General features: G+C 40.2%; 1 protein-coding gene across 1 annotated transcript in view; it reads right to left on the bottom strand.

Moving 5' to 3' along the window:
* Positions 1-3,183: 3,183 nt before the first annotated feature.
* Positions 3,184-26,965, bottom strand: part of LOC124544739 (fas-associated death domain protein) — a 53,058-nt gene continuing 29,276 nt past the window's right edge. Inside the window, exons 3-5 of the mRNA XM_047123398.1 lie at positions 24,217-24,347; positions 24,001-24,124; positions 3,184-3,390 (exon numbers count right to left, since the gene is read on the bottom strand). Coding sequence (XP_046979354.1) covers positions 24,002-24,124; positions 24,217-24,347 — 254 coding nt within the window. The 3' untranslated portion in view covers positions 3,184-3,390; position 24,001. The remainder of the gene's footprint in view (positions 3,391-24,000; positions 24,125-24,216; positions 24,348-26,965) is intronic.

The raw sequence follows: 26,965 nt of genomic DNA, 5'->3' as shown, positions 1-26,965 counted from the left end.
CAAGAGGTTCCCACTGCTCAATTAGTCTTCCTACTGATTGGAGTTGTACAAACATACTTTGGTATTTTATGGGTTTTAGTCCCATATATATTTTGACTAAGTAGACTGTCTTTTTGAACTCTGTAGGAGAAAGTAGAAAATGTCCATTACTAATTCTTCAGTGTCAAAATACTGTACGTTTTTACACCCTTTTGTGCAGCTAAATGAAGCAAGTGGCAGGAACAAGATTGAATTATTATGTGTGGTTGACCTTTCTTCAAAAAAGCAACAACTCCTTTTATATGTCCCACCACTTTATTTGCATTACACATGCAAATGAAATGCAATTTTTTCAGGGAATTCCTTTTCTTAGCAGTCCACACTCAATAGATTAAAAATTCCTTCACCATTATTTAAACTTGATTCCAGCAAGGTTAGTATTGTGGTGCACATCTTTCCCTGTTTAACATCAAAGTATGTAACAACAATTGGATATAGTTTCACATCTTTAATGTCTGTGCTATCATAAGCTGCGAGAGAAAAGGTGATTCTTTTAAGTTTTCTACTACATCATTCTGTGTTCTAGATGATAAAGACTGTAGAACTGCAGTTGTTTTAGTTCTTCCACAACTGTATTTTTTAGCAATCTGAAAATCAGGAAACATTTTTTGAACAGCTGTGAAGCATGATTGCACACAAAATGGCAGGTCATGTTCAACAATAAATGAACTAAAAACCATTTGTGCATTGGTGACAGTCTTCCCCATAAGGTTTTATTCCAAATGATGACGATAAATATGAAGTCTTCAGATCTGTTAGGTCTACATGTGTTTTATTTAGGCAGAACGTGACGACAGCAGCAATCAAGACCAACATACTTTATAGAAACGTTTCATGAACACACTACATAAAACACATTTTGGCCTGATTTATTTGGATTAGCCATTCTTTACTATACTATTTCCAAAATTTTTTCACACTGTTTAATTGTTCATTATCATTTTTGTCATGCTTTTCCTTAAAGACATTGTTAACAGTTGCTGAAGGAAAAAGAAGTCTAATTCCTTGAATTTTTAAAAACAACTAAAACTTTCCTTAGCAGCAAACAGTGTTTTTGAATTCTAAATGGATGAATATTAGCACTGAACACACTGTAACAATTACCGAAAATATCAGCGGTCTATACACAGTTCATACACAATTCACGCAGTACAGTCCTGGCGCGTTTCTGTGCCTGCACACCAGACGGAAATACCCAGATCGCTGGAACTACTACGTAAAATTCGAAAGGGACTGTCTGATTTTTTATAGTCACCCATTCAAATTAAAAATGTAAGAGAGCTCAGGGTTCCTATTTATTAATTGTTTTTACATAATTTTTTGTTAATTACATAATTTTTGTTCTTTTACGGAATTATGTACTGGACGCATGCGCACATTATCATTGCCAAGTACACATGTAAAGAATCACAGATGGTTACAACTTCCAGGGGCGGATGATGTGTCTACCAATTTTCTTAGTTCCACCGCTAGATGGCTGTCACTCTAGACTTGTATGTCAAAATCATTCATAGACATGTTTACTACGTACACTGCAAAGAAAACATTACAATCTATAAAGCATTTTAGTAGCATATGACTGGCGGAAAACAAACAGTATCTTTTCCAATTTTTTTAAAAACATGAATTCGATAATGTCCATTTCCATAATTTTTCAGTACTTCTCTGTAACTATGTAATGAATGTGATAAATCCGTAATAATTATCAACAATCCATAATAGTTGACAGCTATGGAATTATAGTGAAGTTGATATGCAGCAAACGCAGCTATTTCATTTCTCTCTCAGTCAGTTTCATAATTTGGGTAAACAAGTCGATATGCAGCAAGGGCAGCTATTTTATTTCTCTCTCACTCAATTTCATAATTTGGGAAAACATTGAAATATTGCCGTTTTTTTCTTCCTAGTAAATTTGTACATAGAAAAAAAGGGAAAACGCACAGCTTTGAACGCTGCACCTTGAGCTTAACACTCTTCTATGCATTACGTCATGAGCAACAGATGTGAGAGCAGTCTCTTTGAATGTGATTCCATATACTCACAGAAGATAATTTTGTGGTTTTAATTTTTGTTCCAAAACATACAAAGTTATAATATCAAGTTTCAAAAGATCAACCTGAGTGGCTTTAGAAATAAAAAAAAAAAAAACAACTTGTTGGTAAAATTAGTCTTCCATTTTTAGTTAGACTGAATGGTAGCTAGTGAGCACATTATTAGATGATTTATAACCCCTGTGCCGCATATTTATTGGCATACATATGCTGTCACTGCAATTTGAGTAGTCAATTAGGTACATAATATGTGTTGTAAAGCAAGCAATCCTTAGCATGTGGGGCTTAGGTGAATACAGAGTGAGCATTGATATCTTGCATTTAGTGAATCAATGGCCCACTTAGTCTCTCTGACATCACATCCTGGTGTGGTTTTTATGATGCTATTGCCACATGATCCGATTTCTCTGCCATTTCGTCTACAGTGGTCCTTTTTTTTCAATTGGGACTACATGAGATTCCTTTAAAAGTTCAAATGTTTCCATTAAGGTTTTCCTCGCTTTCATGCAAAAATTCACATTGCTCTCTTGCTTCTGTCAGTGGCCACTGCAAAAAATCACCATGCACAAAGTTAGCTTTCTCTCAATTAAAAAACACCCAATGATGTGATTACCCAAGAGACTGACAGATACAGTGTTGCCAATTACAAGTCACTAGAGTGCTTCATTGTCCCGCGAAAGAAAATTTTTTTAACATATTTTTTATTGTCCTACAATATATTTCTCTTAAGTTCAAAAAAGATCCCTGTATGAATTAACATTTTTCCTTGTTACTTTTGCTGTTAGCGTATAGTTGTGTAAGTCAGTTACGCAAAATCAATATATCCATCCTGGGCTGTGTTCTACATGTCTGTGGATGTAATTAACCTTTTGTTTGTGAAATAATGAACAATTAATGTATACAATAAGAAGTAGCATGAGATTTTATAACTCTTTATATGTAACTGGTTGCAGCAGATTATAATTCAGAGTAAAATTAAAGGTTATCAATGTGAATAATAGTAGTCTCAAATGACATACATAGTCTCAACCTTTAATCAAAATGCAAGAGAACTCTGTGTTGGTTCTAAAATGTACCACAATATTAAAGTTACTTCAGATTAATTATTCACTTTATTTACAAAAATAAGATTTCATTTACAACATACAATTTAGCTTAGGCACTCATATCACAATATTATCACATTCATGGACTCAAGAAATGAAGCCTTTGAATGTCACAACATTTCTTCACCTTGGAATATTTTTAAATAAGCAGATCGCTGATCTGATGGAGACCCATACTGTAGGCTATGATTTATCTGAAACAGTCACATGTCATAAATATTAAAAATATGGCTTGCCTCTTAGACAGAGAATAAATAATAAACGTATAAATTACTACTATATAAATATGTAGAAAGGAGCAAAATATAAACAGAGATGTGAAAGGATGGTGTGCACAGATTTCCCTTTATATGCAAAAGGGGGGCACAAAGTGGAAGATGGAATTCCTACGTTGGAAAAATTGCTGCATTCTTACTTTTATGGAAAATATGAATTTGACGGACTATTACGTGATATTAGGGCCTTCAATAATTTCTTTCCATGCTAGCACAAAAGACAAAACAACATTCATCTGAACTCACAAAATTCGAAAAGAGATGAGAAAGTAGATAATGTTAGATCCCTTCACGAATATGAAAGATGGATTTCAATCTACTGTACTTCCTTTGGAGAGTTCATATTAAGATGAAGATAATTGGTTTTGAGAAAAACAAGTAGGAAAACATTTTTATTTTGAAGAGTATGCTAGTTGTAAACTTTTTTGATCTTTTATTTATGAGATTTTCAAATGAGAAATACGAATTTTATTTGTTTCATGATGTGTTGATGTCCTGTGCATATGTAGACTTCCATGGTCATTGTCATCTTCAGTAAAATTGTTCCAGAGATGTGACCACATAATCATGTTATGTATAGTTCAATAGTTACAATAGTGGCTAAAATGACAGTGCGGTCAACAACCTAGGAAAGTTTTATTGAAGGCAAGCACAACTCAACTTAAAATACAAATTACCAGAATGAAAATAACATTCGAACAACAGCAGCAGCTGCAGACGGGAAATGGGCACGGAAAGGGATGGGGATCTACAGTATGCTACTAATAGATAAAAGCTGTTTCCAGAATGAATTTGTCACTTTCAAATGAAGAACACACAGTAAAGAAACTGCAGGGTGGTTATAACTACGCTTTCCCTACTTGAACGGTGTAGAGGCAAACTATCATACAGATACCTAACCTCACAGGAATAACATTCAGACTGTGCACTGCAGGATTTGTGTTGTTAATAGTGTAGGTGTCATGACTTGCTGCTAAGCAATGCTACTGGCACAGTGACATAGGGGGAACTCTGAACCCAAGGATCAAGGATACGCCATGTGAATGGCACATGTTACTGTGATCTCCTTCACCAACATGTAATCCCTGCTCTTGAGCAGAGAGGTGTTTTGGACCCAACTGTTTTTATGGATGATGGAACTCCTCCTCTCAGAGCTTGGGAGGTAACTGGATTACACTGTAACACATTTGGAGAAAACTAAATCACTTGCTGATCATTCCAAACTGTGTGGCGATCAAGATCATCAGATTTGAACCTGTGTGATTTCTGGCCGGGGGATTACCTTAAGGACAGAGTTAATCTTTGGGACATATTCTCAGTTTGAATATAATAAACTTTCTTGAAGTTAAGAAGCTTATGTCTACGAATCAGCACGGTTTTAGAAAGCATTGCTCGTGCGAAATGCAGCTTGCCCTTTTCTCACGTAATATACTGAGAACTATGGATGAAGGACACCAGGCAGATTCCATATTTTTAAATTTCCGGAAAGCATTTGACATGGTGACCCATTGCAGGGTGTTCACAAAAGTACGAGCATATGGAATAAGTTCTCATATACGTGAGTGGCTCGAAGACATCTTAAATAACAGAACCCAGTATGTTGTCCTTGATGGCGAGTGTTCATCAGAGTGTCCCAGGGAAGTGTGACAGGACCACTGTTGTCCTCTATATACAAATGATTTGGCGGACAGGGTGGGCAGCAATCTGCGGCTGTTTTCTGATGATGCTATGGTGTACGGTAAGGTGTCAAAGTTGAGTGATTGTAGGAAGATACAAGAGGACTTAGACAAAATTTCCAGTTGGTATGATGAATAGCAGATAGCCCTAAATGTGGGAAAATGTAAGTTAATGCAGGTGAGTAGGAAGAAGAAACGTGTAATGTTTGGATACAGTATTGCTAGTGTCCTGCTTGACACTAGCCATGTTGTTTAAATATCTGGGCATAGCACTGTGAAGTGATATGAAGTGGAACACGCTTGTGGAAACTGTGGTAGGGAAGGTAAATGATCGACTTCGGTTTTTTGGGAGAATTTCAGGAAACAGTTGTTCACAAGGGGACCGCATATAGGATGCTGGTGCAACCTATTCTTGAGTACTGCTTGAGTGTTTGGGATCCATACCAGCTTGGATTGCAGGAAGACATCAAAGCAATTCAGAGCAGACTGCTAGATTTGTTACTCATAAGTTCGAACAATGTGTAAGTATTACAGAGATGCTTTGGGAACTTAAATGGGAATCCCTAGAGGGAAGGTGATGTTCTTTTTGAGAAACACTATTGAGAAAATTTAGAGAACTGGCACTTGAAGCTGACTGCCCCGAACAATTCTACTGCTGCCAACATACATCGTGAGTAAGGACCAGTTGTTTTTTCCCTCACTCTACTTGTGAGTGGAACAAGAGGGGAAATGACAAGTAGTGGTACACGGTACCCTCCACCACGCACCTTATGGTGGCTTCCGGAGTATCAATGTACATGTAGATGTACATTAAAAGATTGAAGATAAGCATAATGAGAGAGGTAGCCAACATCACACCCGAGATATTTCGGGCAGCAGTAGAGCAATCTCTAGTGTGGTTTCAGGCTGTCATGGATGCAGATGCTCACTACACTGAACAACATTTGTAACCTGAAACGTAAATAGGGTACACAATTAACAAATGTTATATTCTCATGTGGAAATTAAAATGTTTATTTCAATGGTGTATTCGTTGTTTGTCTTCTACATGTTCTTACAAATGTTTCCACAAAGTTTCATTGTCCTACAATTACTCGTTTTTTTGGGGGACCTCTGCAGTGGCGAAAGTTTAATTATAACCCCTCTTTATATATAAGTGCTTGTACTGGAACTGACTTTGAACTTGCACCCTTGTGCTACATGGACAATGCTCTCATAGGCTGACCTATTCAAGTGCATTTCAGAGCCTTACTAAAAGCTCCAATCTGTCACGATGTCTCTTGGGCATGGTGCTTTCTTTCTTACTCTGCTGGAGCAGCACCTCTGAGAGGAAGGATACGATGCAGATTTTTAATTAGTCAAGAAAGTGCCTCAATCATTCATAAGCCAATGTGCTTCAAGTTGAGATGGCAATAATATAGAAACAGAAGGCATATTGCATTCTCCGTTCCAACAGGTGTAATTTAATTATAAATGAGCATCACAATTTTCACTGGCATTGCTCCTCCTAAGGCATAAGGGGCACATTGCAGCATTGGCCACCAGGTTTGCCAGATCTGATGGTATGCGATTTATTTTTGTGCGGCTTTCTGAAAGACTGTCTTGGTGCACATCTTCGAACAACTTTCAGTAAAGTGTGACACAACACATCAATAGCAGGAACTCCAGACACGCTTGCAAAAGTATGGGACAAGTTCGACTGTCATCTGGATATTTGTTGTTAAGTCCAGTGGAGGGCACACTGAACCTGTGTGAAAGATAAATGAAAACTCTGGTCCTGACTGTAATTGTCAAAAGTTCCCTGAGGTCATATCTGCACGCACATAAAACAGGTACCATCAGAAAATTGGACAATTCTTTGAAATTAAAAATTTTGTGTAGTCTTATGTGCAATACCAAATTTTTATCTTCATTCTGTAGAAGAAATAATCTTGTGAAATTTGATGGATTTTTAAAACACATTAAATTTTAAAATTTTTTATGATCCTACTTGCTAAAGTCACAACAGTCTTCTCCCTGGTTAGAGGGTTAACTAAATCTTATTCAAATCCTCAGTTACACAACTGGCAAAGAAAATACACTTGAGTATATTTTTCAACATCTATCAACAGGAAAAATCCTTTGGGACTGGGAAAAAAAGCCATAAACACTTTACAAAAGACTGGAAAAGTGACAACAGCTGTACACTCACTGCTACGGAACATCATGAAACTCAGTGGAAGCAGGTAGCAGCAATATCGTAGAAACCGAGAACTCAGTGCAGAGGTCGGAGCAGAGGAAAACACCAAGTGTGGAATGTGGAAATGGAGACACTTCACGCCACCTGTCCCCTTGCAGGGTAAGCTGTTATATCAGACCGCATACCCGGAACGGTTATCGTAAGTGACTTATTGCCAGTTATGACACCCAGTCACCTTCGGGAAGACACCAATACCTTACCAAATTCGGTTGTAATGAGAGACTCCAGTGTGATACACTAACGATGCCAACATCGCACAACTGGCAGGGGACATCACATTCCAGCCTGATCCAACCACTGGTGCTATAATTTGGGTCTCCTGGGCTCTGGGACTCGAGGGTGACGTGGCCATCACCGCTTCTTGCCATGCTGTGAACCAGCGCTATGGGCCTTTCTGTGACACAGTTTAAGCAGCCAGCATGAGCGCCTGCTCAGCAGCCGGGTGCCGATGCCATTTAGCCTGGTGGAATTGATGGCTATCCATTGTATACATTAATAATTAAGTAGCACTGCAGATCATCAATGCCATCATCAATTGTTGGATCTACTGCTTCACCAGCAGCAACTAGCAGTCCACCACCAGTGACTCTGTGCTTCATACAACTGGTGTCAGTACACTGCAGAGATTGAAGATGGAAGATGTCTGAGGTTCGGCGACAGGCGATCTTGTGTTCCATTGCCAATAAGTGCCAAGTTTGAAGAATTCTTCTGGGATCTGTTTTGTTATCACCTATCCTTTGTTACCTTGCATCGTTTTGGGTGTATATGTGAACTAGTGGTTAATAAGCATTATGGATACGGAAAGGGCAGCGAAGGAAGTTTAAGTGCAAAACCCAATACAGCACCAAACTGACCATAGCACACTTACAAATGGAGCAGAGTCAATTAAGGTAGGAGAAATGGGAAAGGCAACTTCCTACTTTACCTGTGGGAAGAATATATTGGTATTCTTGGATAATCTGCATATGGCTGCCTCCTTAGAGGATTGGAGTGAAGATCAATTATTAAGCATGGCCAAGCTTAAACTAACAGTCGATGCTAGACTTTATTTGATATGCCATGAGCAATTATGGAAGGTTTAATCTTTTGACACACTCTGGATGGGCTAACTGATAGGTATAGGAGGAAGAATATGGCCAGGTATTACCATGAACAACTCAACGAATTATGTCAGAAAAAGTTTGCTGATCGCCTTTGTAAAATCAATGTTAATATGTATGAACTTACAAACAATAATAAAACAAACAATGCTGTTCTATAAGAAATAAGGGGGAGAGCATCACATATACGATACACAAATTGGGGTGGCCATCATTAAAACAAAGACTTTTTCGCTGTGGCAGGACCTTCTCGTGAAATTTCAATCACCAACTTTCTCCTCAGAGTGAGAAAATATTTTGTTGGCACCCACCTACATAAGGATAAATGATCATCACAGTAAAATAAGAGAAATCAGAGCTCACACAGAAAGATTTAAGTGTTTATTTTTGACACAATCTATTCGAGACTGGAACGGTAGATAAGTAGCTTAGAGGTGGTTTGATGAAACGTCTGCAGGCACTTAACTGTGAATTGTGTGAATTGCTGACTAATCATGTAGATGTTGATGCTGAAGCAGCATTCTTGAGGGGTTATATGTTGATATTTCCTGGAAGATATGAAAATGGAGTTGCCAAAAACATTGAATGAAATAGTGAAGATTGCAGCAGTATTTGCAGAAATAGATGAAACTGCGAGCAAAAGAAAGGAAGGTTGTATTTAACACGGACATTAAGTGTTTCAGGGTGGTTGCACATGTCATATGAAAGGAACTTTAGGACCCAGAATTCACAAGAGAATGGGATGAACCATGGACCTTGCAATTGGTGGGGAGACTTGCGAGCTTCAGCGATACAGATGGCCATACCGTAAGTGCAACCACAACGGAGGGGTATCTGTTGAGAGGCCAGACAACCGTGTGGTTCCTGAAGAGGGGCAGCAGCCTTTTCAGTAGTTGCAGGGGCAACAGTCTGGATGATTGACTGATCTGGCCTTGTAACACTAACCAAAACGGCCTTGCTGTGCTGGTACTGCGAACGGCTGAAAGCAAGAGGAAACTACAGCCGTAATTTTTCCCGAGGGCATGCAGCTTTACTGTATGGATAAATGATGATGGTGTCCTCTTGGGTAAAATATTCCGGAAGTAAAAAAGTCTCCCATTCGGATCTCCGGGCGGGGACTACGCAAGAGGACGTCGTTATCAGGAGAAAGAAAACTGGCGTTCTACGGATCGGAGCGTGGAATGTCAGATCCCTTAATCGGGCAGGTAGGTTAGAAAATTTAAAAAGGGAAATGGATATGTTAAAGTTAGATATAGTGGGAATTAGTGAAGTTCGGTGGCAGGAGGAACAAGACTTTTGCTCAGGTGAATACAGGGTTATAAATACAAAATCAAATAGGGGTAATGCAGGAGTAGGTTTAATAATGAATTAAAAAAAATGGGAGGACGGGTAAGCTACTACAAACAGCATAGTGAACGCATTATTGTGGCCAAGATAGACACGAAGCCCACGCCTACTACAGTAGTGCAAGTTTATATGCCAACTAGCTCTGCAGATGATGAAGAAATTGATGAAATGTATGATGAGATAAAAGAAATTATTATGGTAGTGAAGGGAGACGAAAATTTAATAGTCATGGGTGACTGGAATTCGAGAGTAGGAAAAGGGAGAGAAGGAAACATAGTAGGTGAATATGGATTGGGGGAGAGAAATGAAAGAGGAAGGCGCCTGGTAGGATTTTGCACAGAGCATAACTTAATGACAGCAAACACTTGGTTCAAGAACCATAAAAGAAGGTTGTATACATGGAAGAATCCTGGAGATACTAGAAGGTATCAGATATATTATATAATGGTAAGACAGAGATTTAGGAACCAGGTCTTAAATTGTTGAACATTTGCAGGGGCAGATGTGGACTCTGACCACAATCTATTGGTTATGAACTGTAGATTAAAACTGAAGAAACTGCAAAAAGGTGGAAATTTAAGGAGATCGGACCTGGATAAACTGACTAAACCAGAAGTTGTACAGAGTTTCAGGGAGAGCATAAGCGAACAATTGACAGGAATGGGGGAAAGAAATACAGTAGAAGAAGAATGGGATGAAGTAAAGGCAGCAGAGGATCAAGTAGGTAAAAGGCAGCAGAGGATCAAGTAGGTAAAAGGACAAGGGCTAGTAGAAATCCTTAGGTAACAGAAGAAATATTGAATTTAATTGATGAAAGGAGAAAATATAAAAAGCAGTAAATGAAGCAGGCAAAAAGGAATACAAATGTCTCAAAAATGAGATCGACAGGAAGTGCAAAATGGCTAAGCTGGGATGGCTAGACGACAAATGTAAGGATGTAGAGGCTTATCTCACTAGGAGTAAGGTAGATACTGCCTACAGGAAAATTAAAGAGACCTTTGCAGAAAAGAGAACAACTTGTATGAATATCAAGAGCTCAGATGGAAACCCAGTTCTAAGCAAAGAAGGGAAAGCAGAAAGGTGGAAGGAGTATATAGAGGGTCTATTCAAGGGCGATGTACTTGAGGACAATATTATCGAAATGGAAGAGGATGTAGATGAAGATGAAATGGGAGATACGATACTGCGTGAAGAGTTTGACAGAGCACTGAAAGACCTGAGTCGAAACAAGGCCCTGGGAGTAGACAACATTCCATTAGAACTACTGAGAGCCTTGGGAGAGCCAGTCCTGACAAAGCTCTACCATCTGGTGAGCAAGATGTATGAGACATGCGAAATACCCTCAGACTTCTAGAAGAATATAATAATTCCAATCCCAAAGAAAGCAGGTGTTGACAGACGTGAAAATTATCGAACTATCAGTTTCATAAGTCACAGCTGCAAAATACTGACGTGAATTCTTTACAGACGAATGGAAAAACTGGCAGAAGCCAACCTTGGGGAAGATCAGTTTGGATTCCATAGAAATGTTGGAGCACGTGAGGCAATACTGACCTTACGACTTATCTTAGAAGAAAGATTAAGGAAAGGCAAACCTACATACTCTCTTTCAAATTCTGAAGGTGGCAGGGGTAAAATACACAGGGAGCGAAAGGCTATTTACAATTTGTACAGAAACCAGATGGCAGATATGAGTCGAGGGGCATGAAAGGGAAGCAGTGGCTGGGAAGGGAGTGAGACAGGGTTGTAGCCTCTCCCTGATGTTATTCAATCTGTATATTGAACAAGCAGTAAAGGAAACAAAAGAAAAATTCGGAGTAGGTATTAAAATCTAGGGAGAAGAAATAAAAACTTTGAGATTCGCCAATGACATTGTAATTCTGTCAGAGACAGCAAAGGACTTGGAAGAGCAGTTGAACGGAATGTACAGTGTCTTGAAAGGAAGATATAAGATGAACATCAACAAAAGCAAAACGAGGATAATTGAATGTAGTTGAATTAAGTTGGGTGATGCTGAGGGAATTAGATTAGGAAATGAGACACTTAAAGTACAGGGTGATTCAAAAAGAATACCACAACTTTAAAAATGTGTATTTAATGAAAGGAACATAATATAACCTTCTGTTATACATCATTACAAAGAGTATTTAAAAAGTTTTTTTTTTTCACTCAAAAACAAGTTCAGAGATGTTCAATATGGCCCCCTCCAGACACACGAGCAATATCAACCCGATACTCCAACTCGTTCCACACTCTCTGTAGCATATCAGGTGTAACAGTTTGGATAGCTGCTGTTATTTCTCGTTTCAAATCATCAATGGTGGCTGGGAGAGGTGGCCGAAACACCATATCCTTAACATACCCCCATAAGAAAAAATCGCAGGGGGGTAAGATCAGGGCTTCTTGGAGGCCAGTGATGAAGTGCTCTGTCACGGGCTGCCTGGCGGCCGATCCATCGCCTCGGGTAGTTGACGTTCAGGTAGTTACGGACAGATAAGTGCCAATGTGGTGGCGCTCCATCCTGCTGAAATGTGAATTGTTGTGCTTCTTGTTCGAGCTGAGGGACAGCCAATTCTCTAACATCTCCAGATACTGTAGTCCAGTTACAGTAGCACCTTCGAAGAAAAAGGGACCAAAAACTTTATTGGCTGAAATGGCGAACAAATGTACAACTAAATGAAACTTTATAGCTCCCTTAATTCGCCGACAGATAGTGCTTAGCTCTGCCTTTTGTCGTTGCAGAGTTTTAAATTCCTAAAGTTGTGGTATTCTTTTTGAATCACCCTGTAGTAAATGAGTTTTGCTACTTGGGGAGCAAAATAACTGATGATGGCCGAAGTAGAGAGGATATAAAATGTAGACTGGCAATGGCAAGGAAAGCGTTTCTGAAGAAGAGAAATTTGTTAACATCGAGTATAGATTGAAGTGTCAGGAAGTCGTTTCTGAAAGTATTTATATGGAGTGTAGCCATGTATGGAAGTGAAACATTGGACGATAAATAGTTTGGACAAGAAGAGAATAGAAGCTTTCGAAATGTGGTGCTACAGAAGAATGCTGAAGATTAGATGGGTAATCACATAACTAATGAGGAGGTATTGAATAGAATTAGGGAGAAAATGAGTTTGTCGCACAACTTGACGAGAAGAAGGGACCGGTTGGTAGGACATGTTCTGAGACATCAAGGGATCACAAATTTAGCATTGGAGGGCAGCATGGAGGGTAAAAATTGTAGAGGGAGACCAAGAGATGAATACACTAAGCAGATTCAGAAGGATGTAGGTTGCAGTAAGTACTGGGAGATGAAGAAGCTTGCACAGGATAGAGTAGTATGGAGTGCTGCATCAAACCAGTCTCAGGACTGAAGACAACAACAACAACAACAACAACAACAATGGGATGCAGCCTCAAAAGAGATAGCATAACCCACTGTTAAACAAAACAGAAGGAGCTGTGACCACTGAGCAATGCTCCCAGTGATGGTTAGAAAGGGGCACTCTGACTCAGTGCTTAAGTAATAAGTTAGGTAAAGTTCTGTTGGATAGAGCATCTCAGGTGTCTTTTGCACGTATGGGTACTTGGATAATTTGTATTAAGTCCACCACACTGGGCTTTATGCAATATAGGTGGTTAGATGGCGATCATGTGGATTCTCTCAGGTCAATGGTAATGAGTTTCTGAGTGGGGTTGTAACTTCCGGATGGATGTTGATGTTCTTCCTAGGGTCTCCAGTGACAACGATGTCATACTCAGGTTGGATTTCCTAGCTGCGTATCATGCAAAAGTTGACTCAGAAGCTGCATTAACTGTGTACAAGTTCACTTAGAGTCAATTTGTGGTATGACTAGACGTTGATCTGGACTGATGTGGAAGCTCATATGCCACTAAATTCATTGCATACTGTTGATCCATTGTCAGAAAATGAGGAAATGGATAAAATTTAAGTTTTGCACGATGTAGCTTGTCCTACATTCGAGAAATTAAAGGACATAAAGTACTACCAATAAGTACTGATAATTTCAGCCCTGAGGTCACAAAACTTCCATACTTATAAATAGTGGATGAGGATGAATTGGAAAGGGAATTCACACCCCACTGTGCAGCACCAATCACTCTGTCAATTTGAATGCACTGAAGAGAAAAATAGCACATTTACACGAAAAGAGAGTGAGAGCATGGAAAAGCTGTTACAGGAATACATAGATATATTTAACTTTTCTGGACCTTCGCCTGCCACACCAATTTGGGATGATGATGATGATGATGTTTGGTTTGTGGGGCGCTCAACTGCGTGGTTATCAGCGCCCGTACAAATATCCAATCTTTGCTCAGTCCAATTTCGCCACTTTCCTGGATGATGATGAAATGATGAGGACAACACAAACACCCAGTCATCTCGAGGCAGGTGAAAATCCCTGACCCCGCCGGGAATCGAACCCGGGACCCCGGGCTCGGGAAGCGAGAACGCTACCGCAAGACCACGAGCGGCGGACACACCAATTTGGCAGCACCATATTCCATGAGGGAACAAAGGACATATCTATAGGAAACCATACCAGGTTCCACATGATGTAGCCTGTTATGACATAATTCATTAATCAACAGCTGAGGGATGGCATCATAGAACCTAGTATTATTCCGTGACTGGCATCTGTGGTCATTGTACCAAAAAAGTCACCAGATTGTAGGAAAGGATATAGATTCTGTTGCGACTACCATTTCTCAAATGAGAAAACAACGTCAGATATGTATCCTATGTCTGACATAAATGATACCCTAGATTATCAAACAATGGAAAATCCAGGATTTACATACCATAGATTATCTGGGACAACGTCAGTACTTCACAGCTGTGGGCCAGTAACATGCGAATGTGTACAGCCTGAGTAGTCACAAAATTCGCTCTGTGGAATGAGGTGGTGTTGATACTGACATTTAGAGGCAAGCACAGAGTCATGGCTCAGACTATCACTGATTTGCAAGGCAGCCACAGTCCGGATATCATCAATTAGAGGTGGCACCTGAAGATTGTCCAAAAACGCCCCCCCCCCCCCCCCCCCCCAACTATCTGGACTTTATTAGAATCAGTGCATGCCTTTCAGGCTAAAGAATGCGCCAGAGACTTTTCAGAGGCTTTTGGATGGAGTACTGCAAGGTTTAAAGCCAAAATAATGTCTCATATATTCGGATGATGTAACTGTATTTGCTAAAGACATTACGGAACATCTCTCATACTTGGAGAAGGTTTTGACTGATTATGTTCAGCAAGACTGACACTTAGTTTAGAGAAATGCCATTTCATTTGGTCTTAAGTTCATTATTTAGTGCACATCACTTGACACAATGGCGTTTGCACTGAAGGTTGTCTGGTGGAAGCTATGAAAAATTTTCCAACACCTACTTCACTTAAAGAATTAGTCGTATCTCCACTTGGTGAACGCCTAGCAAAATTCGTTCTGCACTTAATGGAAGCTGCAAGACTACTAACACAACTATTGCAAAAGGAGGTTAAATTTCAATGGTCTGAAAACTGTGAAGCGGGTTTTCAAAACTTAAAAGACTAATTCACTTCAAGTCTGGTTCTTGCTTTACCCGATTTTCAAAAACAGTTCACATTATCCAGTGATTCAAGCAATTTTGCTCCTGGCTGCATTCTGAGACAGGAAATTGACGGTCACGAGCATTCCACAGCATATACATCTAGGCAATTAAATTCAGCTGAGAAAAACTATTCAACAATGGAGAAGGAAATCCTCACACTCACAATCGGTATAAAATATTTCAGACGTTACTTGTGTGGCAGACATTTCAAGATGGTTATAGGTCACTGATTGTACAGCACTTCAATGGCTACAAGGTGGGCTTTACATCTCAGCAAATTTTATTATGAAATGATACATCATCCGGGCTGATAAAGCAAAAATTCGAACTTGCTGACTCGCAAAATTTGTGTTGTGAATGCACAGTTGTTGATGTTGACATTTGGAGGCAAACACAGTCATGACCCAGATTGTCAACGATTCACAAGGCAGCTTCAGTTAGGCACAGAAAACAGTCTCCTTTACATGCAAACAAGATGTGGGTTAAGTGGTAGTACCAGCTGAGTTGTTAATTGAAGTAATGAGGCTTGACCACGACTCAAGTCTGTCCGGTCACTTGGGACGTAGGGCAATTGAATGAAAAGTAGCGCAGGCCTACTGATGTGACGCAGAAGCAAGATACTGAGTGTCATGTCAAGAACTGCATTCCATATACCCAAAGAGCAGATCAAAGCCACTGAAAGATTGCATATGACTACCTGAAGGCGAAATACCTTTTCAAATGCTTGGGACTGATGTGTGCAAGCCATCTGCCTGGACATCATTGGGAAACAGGAATGTGCTCAAATTATCAATCATTTGTCATGTTTTATAACTACAATATCCGTGCCTAATCAACAGGCAGAAACCATGCCTCACACATTGGCGAATCAATGGTCGTTGAAGTATGGCACACTTGAAACAATAATAACTGATGAAGGGACAAATTAAATCGCCGATCTAATGAAACATTTGTGCCATTTACTGCATATTAAGAAGTTACAGACCAGTGCATTGCACCAACAGGAGAATGACTGTACTGAGAAGGTTCACAGAACTATAAGTAAAATGTTAAATTATTATGTTAATTCACAGCACACTGTCCACTTCCTTTTGTAATGGGGGTGAACGATTCAGAAGTCCATCAGAGCATCGGGCTATCCCCTTACAATGTTATTTTTGGTCGAAAGATGCTTTCGCCCATTGACTTTATCAAGCTGCCCCAATGGAGCATGTTTCGCAAGTAAAAGATTTTTCAAAACGTTTTCAAATGTTTTGGTGATAGGTATGCAAATGAAACACAAAAACTTTAGAGCAGTAGGAGAGGGCTCATAACAAAAAAGCAGTATTACCATAATATTAATGGGTCATATTAACCAACCCTTATGTACCTAAAGAGAAGATAACGAAATTTGTGTTGTGTTATCAGAGGCCATTAAATTTTTTGGTTATTGAGATGCTGCTACCAGTAGATGTAAAGCTACAGCTTCTAAATCATATCAAGACTGTTCACATGAGTAGTGTCCACCCTTTTTGAGGTGTCATAGATCCACTATCTCTTCCATTGGCAACTTCTACCGAAGGGAAAGGGGGAGTATCTGAGATTAGAAGAAGAAAAAACAGTTCTCTAACCTGATGCATCACTACGCATCACTGAGAGCTGAAACAGTACGCTAACACTTTCCTTTCCCTTACCGAATGGAATGGTTTGACCCTGGAGGAAGGTAAGGCAGTTCCAGCACCAGGTATCGAGCTAGGGATGGCGAGGAAAAGGAGTATAAGATGTTCACACTAATGGGTCTGCTGAGCTGGTGCAGGGATGACAGAAGCACTGAGGTACATCCTATGATGGGAGGAGTCTTATTTATACGACATGAGACATAATCATCTCAGACCATCAGAGGACATTAAAACTAGATATCAATATGTAGGCAGTAAAAACCAAAATCAGGTGGCTGGAGGGTACCTTTGATAAACTACAAGCTATCATAGGCTACAAGACAAGAGTTTGGAGACGACCATGGAGAGTACTAATAATTACAATCAGCTTTTAGTCAACTATACAGTCAGCTTCGCCAGACCACAGAGGTAGTCCCATACGTACAACAAAGGAGGTGTTAGATAGAGGCAGGTGGTTGCATAGTAAAAACTGTCTTTGGTACAGCCAATTCAGAGTACACAGAAAAGATCAACAACACCTCGTGACAGCTGCAAGCTGATGAAGATGCTAACCAGAATGAAACAGACTTGCATATCACCTGGCTCACCAGCCTAAAGAATGAAGTGGTAAATAACACCACACAACTGGAATCCTTAGCAACAACACTGCTGACCCATGTACAATCTGCAGCAGATGCCACAAACCACAACTTAGGTATACTGAGGGACCCCCAAGACAATGTAGATACACAATTAGCAATTGCCAGGCTGCTCTGCACTCTCTCAGATAGTATCATCGACACTCGCATAGAAATTACTGCACAGCAAGAAGCGCTGCTACACACAGCTCGGGGACATGTAACACCCATACTATGAGGGTTGACTGAAAAGTAATGCCTACACCTTCGTAACTCTTCAACAGTTGGCAGCATTGGTATGCAGCAGTTACTAGCTTGTTCTGTAGCCTCTTCTCTACAGCTCCAGTCGGCAAGAAGCCTTAGCATTGAATGGTTGTGTTGTTACAGTGGAAAGTACGGAACCTTGTGCAGATGGTCGGTCAATGCTATTTAAGCAACGTGCAGTCACTGAATTCTTGACAGCAGAATGTTACCCCAAAGGAGATTCATCAGAGAATGAAAGCAATTTATGGTGATTGTGTTGATGTGAGTACTGTGTGTCATTGGGTGAGTAAGTTTATAAAGATAATGAGGCGGGAACATCTGACCTGAATGACAAACAAAGAGTTGGACGTCCTGTGACAGCAACCACCAAGTTTCACAACCAAAAGTCGACAGATTGATTCAGGAAGATCGTCATATCACTCAGAGAGAAATTGCAAGCACAATGGGCATTTCACAAGACCGTGTGTGTCACGTTATTGCTTTGATTGGCTATCGGAAGATCTGTGCACGATGGGTAACCCGGATGCTGACTTCTGAAATGAAAGCACATAGACTTGAAATTTGCCAGGAACTCCTCTCGCTGTATGAGAATGAAGGTGATGCCTTTCTCCATTCAATTGTGACAGGAGACGAAACGTGGCTACACTATTATGACCCGGAGACGAAACATCAATCTATGGAATATCAAAACAAAGACTAGCCCCAGAGAAAGAAACTCAAGACGCAGCCCTCTGCTGGACAAATCATGGCCACAGTGTTCTGGGACGCAGATGGTGTTATCCATGCTGATTTCCTTGATCGTGGAACAACAATAAATTCATAGTGTTACATCACAACGCTGCAAACTGTGAAACAGAGGCTAACAAGGATCCAAAAGGAAAAGGGAAATGTTTTTCTTCAGCACGACAGTGCCAAACCACACACTTCACATGCCATCACAGGAGAACTTCAGAGATTGAATCTCCCCACTATACGGCATCCTCCATACACCCCAGATTTAGCACCGTCTGACTTCCATCTGTTCCCGACAATGAAAGACCATCTCCGGGGACATTATTATGCTTCTGATGAAGACATTGAGAGAACTGTGAGACTGGGGTTGCGGAAACAGAGTGTCGACTTCTTCTGTGACGGCTCAAGAAAACTCGTTCGTCGTTGACAGAAATGTATCGAATCGGCTGGTGATTATGTGGAAAAGTGAATATTGGTAATTAAAGATCACATTCTAAGGATTATTTCTGCATTTGATTAATAAAAATATTCCCATCCAAACCCAATTAATGAAGGCGGAGGCATTACTTTTCATTCAACCCTCGTAGTACCACGTGAGCAGCTCCTAGCAGGGTTACTAACTCTTCTATAACATGGAAACCAAGGTCAGCATAAAAGAAGGTGCATACTTACAAAGGAGGTGTATGTGGTCAAATGGTTGAAATGTGCTGTTCTCAGCAATTTTGTTTCCATCGTTTTATTAGGTGGCAGTCCCAGGCATAGAGCCATTTAAAGGCAATGATGTGCTCCAAAAAGGATGCCACTTACGCCATTGGAGAGTTCACCTGCAATCTCTAATAGCCTTGGCAATGTCTATGGTCCGCCTAGGTGCTGTCATCCAACAGAGGAATCTTGAAAAATAGGGAACTGCTAAGTCGGCTGTCAACAGAATGACTGCTGTTGCATTCTGGACAGCTGTGTCAGTACCTCCGTCTAGTGGGGAGCTAAGAATGACAATGGAGGTGACAGCATCCCAGTCGGCATTGCTGAGAGCCTGTCTGGGCAGGCGCCCAGGGGAGTGACACTAAGGGACAGGAAGATCGGGAATGGTCACTACCGTACATCTACATCTACATGGATACTCTGCAAATCACATTTAAGTGCCTGGCAGAGGGTTCATTGAGCCACCTTCACAATTCTCTATTATTCCAATATTGTATAGCGCCCAGAAAGAACGAACACCTATTTCTTTCTGTACGAGATCTGATTTCCCTTATTTTTATCGTAATGATCGTTTCTCCCTCTGTAGGTCGGTGTCAACAAATGCCTTTCTTTTAATGACATCCAGCCCAAAATCCTGTATCATTTCTGTGACACTCTCTCCCATATTTCGCGATAATACAAAACATGCTGCTCTTCTTTGAACTTTTTTGATGTGCTCTGTCAGTCCTATCTGGTAAGGATCCCACACTGTGCAGCAGTATTATAAAAGAGGACGGACAAGCGTAGTGTAGGCAGTCTCCTTAGTAGATCTGTTACATTTTCTAAGTGTCCTGCCAATAAAATGCAGTCTCTGGTTAGCCTTCCCCACAACATTTTCTATGTGTTCCTTCCAATTTATGTTGTTCGTAATTGTAATACCTACGTATTTAGTTGAATTTACAGTTTTTATATTGGACTGATTTATCGTGTAACCGAAGTTTAATGAATTCCTTTTAGCACTCATGTGGATGATCTCACACTTATTATTTAGGGTCAACTGCCAAGTTTTGCACCATTCAGATATCTTTTCTAAATCATTTTGCAATTTGTTTTGATCTTCTGATGACTTTATTAGTCGATAAACGGCAGCATCATCTGCAAACAACCAAAGACGGTTGCTCAGATTGTCTCCCAAATTGTTTCCATAAATAAGGAATAGAAAAGGGCCTATAACACTACCTTGTGGAATGCCAGAAATCACTTCTGTTTTACTCGATGACTTTCCATCAATTACTATGAACTGTGACCTCTCTGACAGGAAATCACAAATCCAGTCACATAACTGAGACGACATTCCATAAGCATGCAATTTCACTACAAGCCGCTTGTGTGGTACATTGTCAAAAGCCTTCCGGAAATCGAAAAATACGGAATCAATCTGAAATCCCTTGCCAATAGCACTCAACACTTCATGTGAATAAAGAGCTAGTTGTGTTTCACAGGAACAATGTTTTCTAAACCCATGTTGACTGTGTGTTAATAGGCAGTTTTCTTCGAGGTAATTCATGATGTTTGAACACAATATATGTTCTAAAATCCTGCTGCATATTGACATTAACAATATGGGCCTGTAATTTAGTGGATTACTCCTACTATCTTTCTTGAATATTGGTGTGACCTGTGCAACTTTCCGGTCTTTCGGTACGGATCTTTCGTTGAGCGAACGGTTGTATATGACTGTTAAGTATGGAGCTAATGCATCAGCATACTCTGAAAGGAACCTAATTGATATACAGTCTGGACCAGAACACTTGCTTTTACTAAGTGATTTAAGTTGCTTCACTACTCCGAGGATATTTACTTCTACGTTACTCATGTTGGCAGCTGTTCTCGATTCGAATTCTCGATTATTTAGTTCGTCTTCTTTTGTGAAGGCATTTTGGTAGGCTGTGTTTAGTAACTCTGCTTTGGCAGCACTGTCTTTGATAGTACCTCCATTGCTATTGCACAGAGAAGGTACTGACTGTTTCTTGCCGGTAACATACCTCACATACGACCAGAATCTCTTTGGATTTTCTGCCAGGTTTTGAGACAAAGTTTCGTTGTGAAAACTGTTGTAAGCATCTCGCATTGAAGTCCACGTTAAATTTCGAGCTTCTGTAAAAGATCGCCGATCTCGGGGATTTTGCATCTGTTTAAATTTGGCATGTTTGTTTCATTGTTTCTGCAACAGTGTTCGCTAACCAGTTTTGTGTATCAAGGAGGATCAGCTCCGTCGTTTGTTAATTTATTTGGTATAAAACTCTCAATTGCTGCCGATACTATTTCTTTGAATTCAAGCCACATCTGGTCTACACTTATATTATTAATTTGGAATGAGTGGAGATTATCTCTCAGGAAGGCGTCAAGTAAATTTTTATCTGCTTTTTTGAATAGGTATATTTTACACTTATATTTGGAATCATTGTGGACTCTACAATGGTTGTATTTGAGAAAACCAGGGCTACAAATAGAAAGACCAATGGCTGAGTAAATTCCTTGTGCCACAATGAAGTGTATGGGAGCACCAGTATTCAAGAAAATAAGGATGAGACCTGCCAGCAAGTTTTCTGCAACCAGATAGTGGCTGAAGGAGCTACAGTTTTCTGGTCATATGGCTTTGAGATGTTCCTCAGTTCCTGAAACTATTTTGGGGATGCCCTCCCATTCATCTAAACCATCTAAGGAGAAGAAAGATAAAAAGAAGTCTTCCAAGATGAAGGAGATTCCAGTGGCCCCCATGCCACTAGATCCCATATGTTCCGCTTATATGGCTGAGGCTGCCTCGGCTCACGCTGCAATCCCAATGGCACCTGAGGCTCCAGATCACACCACACAATGTATCTCAGAACTTACATGGGTTGATACCATAACCACTCAATTTGTGGCAGCAGGTGACCATAGGGCATAAACTGACTCCTTGGTCCCTTCACATCCTCACAGTATACCGACTGCATGCTTCTCCAATGGAATTGCAGTGGCTTTTTCCGCCACCTGGCTGAGCTACAACATCTCTTAAGCTGTTCCTCTGCTTTCTGCACCTCCCTTCAGGCAACTATGGGTAAGGGTATTTTAGGATTTTACTATCCGTAATGTTTATCTCCCTCCTGAAGGTGGAGTGTCTCAGAACATATTGTCTGCATTGGTTGCCCCTCCCCCTCCTTTCCTAATTTTGGGTGATTTCAATGGCCATAGTCTTCTGTGGGTCAGAACTGTGATCCACTGTTGTCACAGACGAGGGGAGGAGCACAAGGAACATTCACCTGCAACAGTCATCCACAGTCCCTACAGACTGGGCTGGTATCGCAACATGAAGACGTGTGCCCAAATTTCATACATTGCACAGCACGAGGGGTGAGAGGGGGTGGAGGGAGGAGGAAGGAAATGTTTGGTTTCTCATCACATTGGAATATTATCACCTTGACCTTTCCCAGCAACAAATCGCCTTCAAAGGCCACGATGAAGGGATCCTCCCCTCCACCATCAGCTTCTCCGGACTGTGCTGATGGGAGTCATCCTTACAACACATTCTCTGCTCCCGTAATTATCCTGGCCTGAACCTACACCAACATACTGACCCCTACCATCCATCAAACAGTTTACACCCCTTCTGCTCTATCATCTCATCCCCAATCTCGTCTACCATCCTTTTTGTTTGCTTAACACATCTGCCAAGCTGTAGCCAAGAGCAAAGTAGACCACGCTGTGGCAAAACATGCAGTTGAACATAACATGCTCGACTTCAATGGCTGCTTCACTACCCGAGCCATCTGGATCCTCCCCTCCACCATCAGCTTCTCCGGACTGTGCTGATGGGAGTCATCCTTACAACACATTCTCTGCTCCCGTAATTATCCTGGCCTGAACCTACACCAACATACTGACCCCTACTATCCATCAAACAGTTTACACCCCTTCTGCTCTATCATCTCGTCCCCAATCTCGTCTCCCATCCTTTTTGTTTGCTTAACACATCTGACCCTCTTTTCCCGCTCCTCTTCTTTTTCGCTCCTTTTTTCCCCAACTTCCTGCCCCAGTACCTCCTGACACTGTGCCTGTTGGCATTCTACTCCCCAGACAGTGTTCCTCTCTACCCCCTTCCCTGCCACCTAAAGACTGCTGCTTCCATCCCATGTGATAGTTGTATTCTGACCCAGGCTGCTGGAGTTGGCAGTCTTATGCATGAGGTGTGTTTGCTTATGTTTCTGTTTTGCTGATGAAGGCTGTGGCCAAAAGCTTTTAATTGTACCTGCCTGCAACTTCATGTACTCCTTTATGATAAGTAGCAATTTATCTTTTCCTACAGTGTTAAATTAGATTTCACATATACAACAGGGATATGTTTACTTCAATGCTATAATTATATTAAATTTGCTTTCTTCACTCTGAAGTATACAATGAAAACTGGTGGTCATCATATTAATGGGTGCTATAATGATACTTGATTTGTTTACTTTATATAGAAATAGACATTCTACATCATGAAATAGGATAAGATAAAATCACAGTCTTGAAAATTAAATCCAAAGCAAACTGATATTAATGTGTAAGTGAAAAAAGAAAAATAATGTTTCATACCTCAGTACGGCCTCAGTATTGCCTCAACCTGGTCCCTTAGATCTTTCCTGCGGGCTTTCTCTAATGCTTTCAGTAATTTTTTCTCCATGCCATCAGGATTATTTTCTTGGAACATGGCCAAACACTAGGATAAAGAAAACTCAGTTATATAATTGGTTTTGCTACCTGAAGCTCGTTACAGCTACAGAAAAAAAGAGAGAACCAAGAACTACATACGGCATACACCCTTTCCTTAAGATTATTGGGGTATCTTGCTTCAATCTCGTTCATTTTGCCTTCTCTCAGGCCCAAGTGGCGGGCTAGATCTTTCCACTTTCTTCCAATTTCTTCACTCACTAACTCCAACACTGCAAATGAAAACATTTCATGTATTAGTATTAGTGTTATGGCATGAAGTCAGTGCCGGCACACCAGTCAGGAATGACAGGGAAGAGAAGGCTTTGAGAAGAGATCAGCCAATTGCACACCGACCTACCAACCGACCTCCCTTCAAGATGACAAAGCGACAGCAGTGGCCCATATGTGAAGGACATTAGCACCACACCCAACTGGTGACAGCCCACTTCAATAGCAGCTTCAAGATTAGAGACTCCGATAGTAGCGTCAACGTTAGTGACTTAGTTAGCACTCTCTATGTAGCACAGACTTGTGGTTGTCTATTCTGAAGAAGACTGATTATTTTGTATGTCGCCCTTTGCTTGCAACACACATCAAAGTTAAGTATTGTAATTGTCTTGTTTGTAATAAAACTCATTAATACGAGTTGCTTGATTGTTTGTCTAGTGAACCGAGTAATCAGGATTCCTAGACACAACAATTAGTATTAGTATTAGTAGAAGAAGAAGAAGTTGTAATCGTAGAAGAGTGGTGTAAATATGTCTTTGCCATCAAAATATAGGATGTATAAAATTGAATTATTTAGGAATAAAGGAGAGAACTGGCCAAAAGGCAGAAGCGCTGCGTCACTGATAGATACAGAAACGAAAGGTACAGAGCTTGGCTACCTTTCAGAATGTGCACTTCCTTTTTCAAGAGGGGAGGGAGGGGGAGGGGGAGGGGGAGGGGGGGGCTGGAGCAAGTGGGATTTCAAAAGAATTAAGTGGGAAACTGATCACTGCCCACAGATTAATTGACACTCGATAAGGGAGAACAAGAATCAAACCAGAGCTTCATTAACAAGACACCTGGTTTCTTATAAAAAACAATTTTTTTTCAAATGAAGCTCTTTGAGGACATCTTATATTTTAATATATGTATTGTTATACATGTAAACCCCACTGAAGGCAGATTAAATAATTTAAACATTTGTGAACTCCTTTTTGTGCACCCATATCAAACAGGTACAACATATGTGCATAGAGATAGAAGTGTCTTCAGGAAAATAATAAAAAGAAAACCAAGCAATTATTAAATGGCCTCTTCCAGGAAAATCATGAAAATAAATCTGTCTTAACAAGTTGATAACATTTCAACAAAAGCGCTAAACACACTAACGACAGTCTCACAAGGCATTTGCTTGTTTACGAAATTTGTTTTTAAATACTGGTCACAATAATAACATTACCAATACTAAGTAGTTCTCACTCCTGGGGTTAAAACTTAGGGGTGGTCAATGTATAAAACTCTGACATATGCAGATGAAACATCAGTGATTAGCTATATACATAGTGATTAGCTATATACATCGACCATGTCCTCTGAGCCCTGGAGTTTTAACTGAAATGGTAGCTTTAGAAATGACATTACAACACCATAAGCTACTGTTTAATTTACTCTTTAATGCATGACTGGTTTTAGTGAAAACCAATGTCCAGCACAATTGCTGTTGTGGTCTTCAGTCTGAAGACTGGTCTGATGCAGTTCTCCACACTACTCTACCCCATGCAAGCCTCTTCTGAACAGCTACTGCAACCTACTTCCATTTGAACCTGCTTGCTGTCTTCACTTCCTGATCTCCCTCTACAATTTTTACCTCCCACACTTCTCCCCAATACTAAACTGGTGATTGCCTAATGTCTCAGAATGTGTCCTTTCAACATGTAATGGGACACACTCCTCTAACATTAACTTTCTTTATAGAAACAGCCGATACCAGGAATATTTTTGAATCTTGTGTAGGTGAACATTATCCCAGCTGTGACTCTTCAAGCTTTCCCGGTGGATCAGTGCACAACGTGATCCGGTGGCAAATGCGTATGATTATTAATCATGCAATCTGTTGCTAATTATTCAATTTACTTCTGGATTCATTTCCAAATTAATGATATAACTTGGTGAAGATTCTTCTTTTGTGAAGAAAGTTTGTAAACTCTTTTCGTTTTGTAAACTCTTTGGAATGTCTTAGTACTGCAGAATGCGTTAGTAGTAGTAGGCATGCCTTTGATGGAAACAGACGTGTTTTTAATTTTGGCAATAATAATGTAATTTTGGTTTTATGAAAATAGAGATTGCGAAGTCAGTGTGATATAGAAGACTGGGATACACTGGGATACAATTAAAAAAAGTCATAGAAACAGAAAGTACTTCATCAATTATTATGTCAACTGGAACCCACAAAGTCAAAACTGTAGCTTCAAGAATTTACCCCCAGATGTACTGTAGCCAACAACGAGACATCTTACACTTCTTGAAGCTTTTCAAACTAATGAAGAGACTGAAAATTTACTGGTGATGTGTGGGAGGGTAAGATTACAAACCAATACCTTCTTTTCGTCAAGTTGTGCCCCAAATTTCTTTCTCCCCTACTTTATTCACTACCTTCTCATCAGTTCCACGATCTACCCACCTAATCTTCAGCATTCTTCTGGAGGACCACATTTCGAAAGTTTATGTTCTCTTCACGTCTGAACTGCTTCTTGCCCACATTTCACTTCCACGCAAGGCTACACTACACGCAAATACCCTCATAAAATAATTCCTTATGCTTAAATTTGTATTTAATGTTAACAAACTTCTCTTCTACAGA

The sequence above is a fragment of the Schistocerca americana genome, chromosome 8, assembly GCF_021461395.2.
Source record: "Schistocerca americana isolate TAMUIC-IGC-003095 chromosome 8, iqSchAmer2.1, whole genome shotgun sequence".
NCBI lineage: Eukaryota > Metazoa > Arthropoda > Insecta > Orthoptera > Acrididae > Schistocerca > Schistocerca americana.
Note: the sequence above shows the minus strand (reverse complement) of the source record. Positions and strands in the feature narration are given on the sequence as shown.